This window comes from Ananas comosus, unplaced genomic scaffold (genome assembly GCF_001540865.1).
Source record: "Ananas comosus cultivar F153 unplaced genomic scaffold, ASM154086v1, whole genome shotgun sequence".
Taxonomy (NCBI): Eukaryota; Viridiplantae; Streptophyta; class Magnoliopsida; order Poales; family Bromeliaceae; genus Ananas; species Ananas comosus.
In genome coordinates this window covers 1,933-4,500 of record NW_017891284.1, presented here as the reverse complement: position 1 = coordinate 4,500, position 2,568 = coordinate 1,933, and the positions used below count along the sequence as shown (strand labels likewise).

The window sequence follows — 2,568 nt, the reverse complement described above, 5'->3', positions numbered from 1 at the left end:
CGCATCTCTACCGACATCGGCGTCACGGAGGTCGTTGCGGCATCGCAGCCTCAGAGCGGGGGGTCTTTAGCGGCGTCGTCGTCGGCGTCGTGGCCGTTGGCGGAGAGGCGCGACCAAAAAAAATTGTAGAAGAAGAAAGAAAAAGAAAGAAGAAAGAAATAAAGATAAAAAATTATATAAGAATGAAGAAGAAGATAAAATTGCACTATTAAAATAAAATTACACTGTTTTAAAACAAGTTTATACTGTTTTAATGAAAATTGCACTATTTGATATAAAAATTACACTCTTTTGGAATGGATTTTACACTCTTTATGCTAACGTTGCACTATTTAGGAAAATTTTGCACCATTTCTTTTCCTTTTCTTTTTTTTTTCTCTTCTTCTTCTTCCGCTTCTCCCTCCTGCCCGCCCGGCCTGAGGTCTTCTCCAGCACCGAGGTCGACCCTCCCCCGCCCGCGCCCCTGCCCCCGTCCTTGCCCTCCTCCCTACTCCTGCTGTGGCCCCAAGAGCTCGAAGGTAACGCCAGCTGCCCCGGATGCGCCGCCGCCGCTGCCGATCGCACGTGAGAGCGGGCTTTTGTGGCGCTGCGTCGGCAGCGGCGGCGAGCTGGTGGGGGTGGAGGTAGCCGGCGGGGGTGCGGTAGTAAGGGGAGAATTGGGGGTGATGGGGGTCGCGTAGGGATGCGGGGCGGCTGAGGGGGTGGGGGGGGGGCGGTCGGAGGAGAGCGAGGGGTCCCTTGCAGTGGAAGTTGCGATGGCAGTCGCAGGCGGAGCAGCGGAGGGCGTCGAGGGTGCCGTGAAATCGCCGCAGCGGCGGGCGTCATCGTCGACCGGCATGAACTCGCTGCAGCGGAGGGCGTCGTCGTCGGCCGGCATGAACTCGCTGCAGCGGAGGGCGTCGAGGGCATCGAGGGTGCCATCGTAGTTTTTACACTTTTTTTTTAAAAAAAAAATTTCTAAAATAAAATCTCTCGACTAAACTCGGAGTTAATGAAATGGAATAAAGTGTGAAAGCGCCATTAATTTTTGATGCAGCAGCTCCTGTGCGAGGGCCTTTGTGTTATAAGAACACTAATGTAAATTAAAGCTCCGCTCTTTACTACACCACACACACACACACTTCTCTCTCTCTCTCTCTCTCTTTCTCTCTCTCTCTCTACTATACTCCCCGGTCAATGGTGGCTACCCCCACCGGTTAATCCCTCGGGCCGGGCGGGCGGGAGGCAGCAGCGGAAGAAGTAGAAGAGAAAAAAAAAAAGAAAAGAAAAAAAAAATAGTGCAAAATTTTTCTAAATAGTGCAACGTTAGTCTAAAGTGTATAAAATCTATTTCAAAAGGGTGTAATTTTTATATCAAATAGTGTAATTTTTATTAAAACAGTGTAATCTTATTTTAATAGTGTAATTTTATCTTCTTTCTTTTTATATAATTTTTTATCTTTATTTTTTTTCTTTTTTCTTCTTCTTTCTTCTTCTATATTTTTTTTTTGTCACGCCTCTTTGCCAACGGCCACGACGCCGGCGACGACGCCGCTAAAGACCCCCCGTTCCGAGGCTGCAGCGCTGCAATGACCTCCACGACGCCGATGTCGGCGGAGAGGCGTTGTTGTGGGAGGCAGCGAAGGAGGTGAAGGAGGAAGGAAAGGGAAAGGGCGAGAAGGACGTGAGAGGCGTTGTCGTCGGAGGCGGTGGAGGAGGGTCGGAGAGGGGGAAAAACAAAGTCGCAGCGCAGCCTCGGTGGGGTAAGAGGCAAGGAAAGCAGGCAAGGGTAAGGATGCGCCGGACAAAATCGAAGTGGGCCGCCTCCGCCCCTACCTCCGCCGCTCTCTGGGAAGAGTAAGAAAAAAAGAACAAGAGGAAAAAAAAAAGCGGAGAGAGAAAAAGGTATAAGGGTATTTTGGTCAGTTTGCTGAAAATTCGGAACGAATCTGCAAAATCGAAAAATATGACCCACTTTTGCAAAAGCCCAAAATTAGTGAATTTTTTATACAAATTAGCCTAAATATTTTTATACAAAATATATTGATATAAATTAATTATTTTATTTTTTTCAAACATATTTAGACATCGTTCTAAACTTTTTATCCAAATGCTATTAAGAATATTTTCTAGAATATTTAATCGTAAATTTACAGTTATCCTAACTTATACCAAAATATTTTTTTATTTTAAAAAATAATAAAATAATCTTCGAAAATAATAAAAATTATTTTCAAAAATTTAGCTCTAAAATCAAACACACAGCATATAGATTCCCTCTCAAAGTGACAACAAGCAGAACGTGTAGAAACTTCAGTTTCTATTATATATATTTGTACTCAATTCCAGTTATCTTCCATCAAATCATGATTTAAGTACTGAAAGAGTCGTCAAAATCATGATTTTGAGTGATAGAACATTCCACCTACTTGGCAATCTAGCTATTAAAGAATGAAAATGATTCACGTTCGCGTAAGCTGCTGGTTGTAGATATCTTTCAAACAATAATGTAGCACATACCAAAGAGAAATACGGAAATGCAGGCAATATACTTCTAGCTCCGTAACACGAGACTAAGAGTCTGTTTGG

General features: G+C 44.3%; 1 protein-coding gene across 1 annotated transcript; it reads right to left on the bottom strand.

The window, feature by feature from the left end:
* Nucleotides 1-487: 487 nt before the first annotated feature.
* On the bottom strand, nt 488-1,827 carry LOC109704808 (the record flags this gene model as incomplete). Its single annotated transcript, XM_020225594.1, has 2 exons — nt 488-934; nt 1,574-1,827. Coding segments are annotated over 2 exons (701 nt in total), but the record flags the coding sequence as incomplete, so codon positions are not given.
* Between the last annotated feature and the right edge of the window lie 741 nt (nt 1,828-2,568).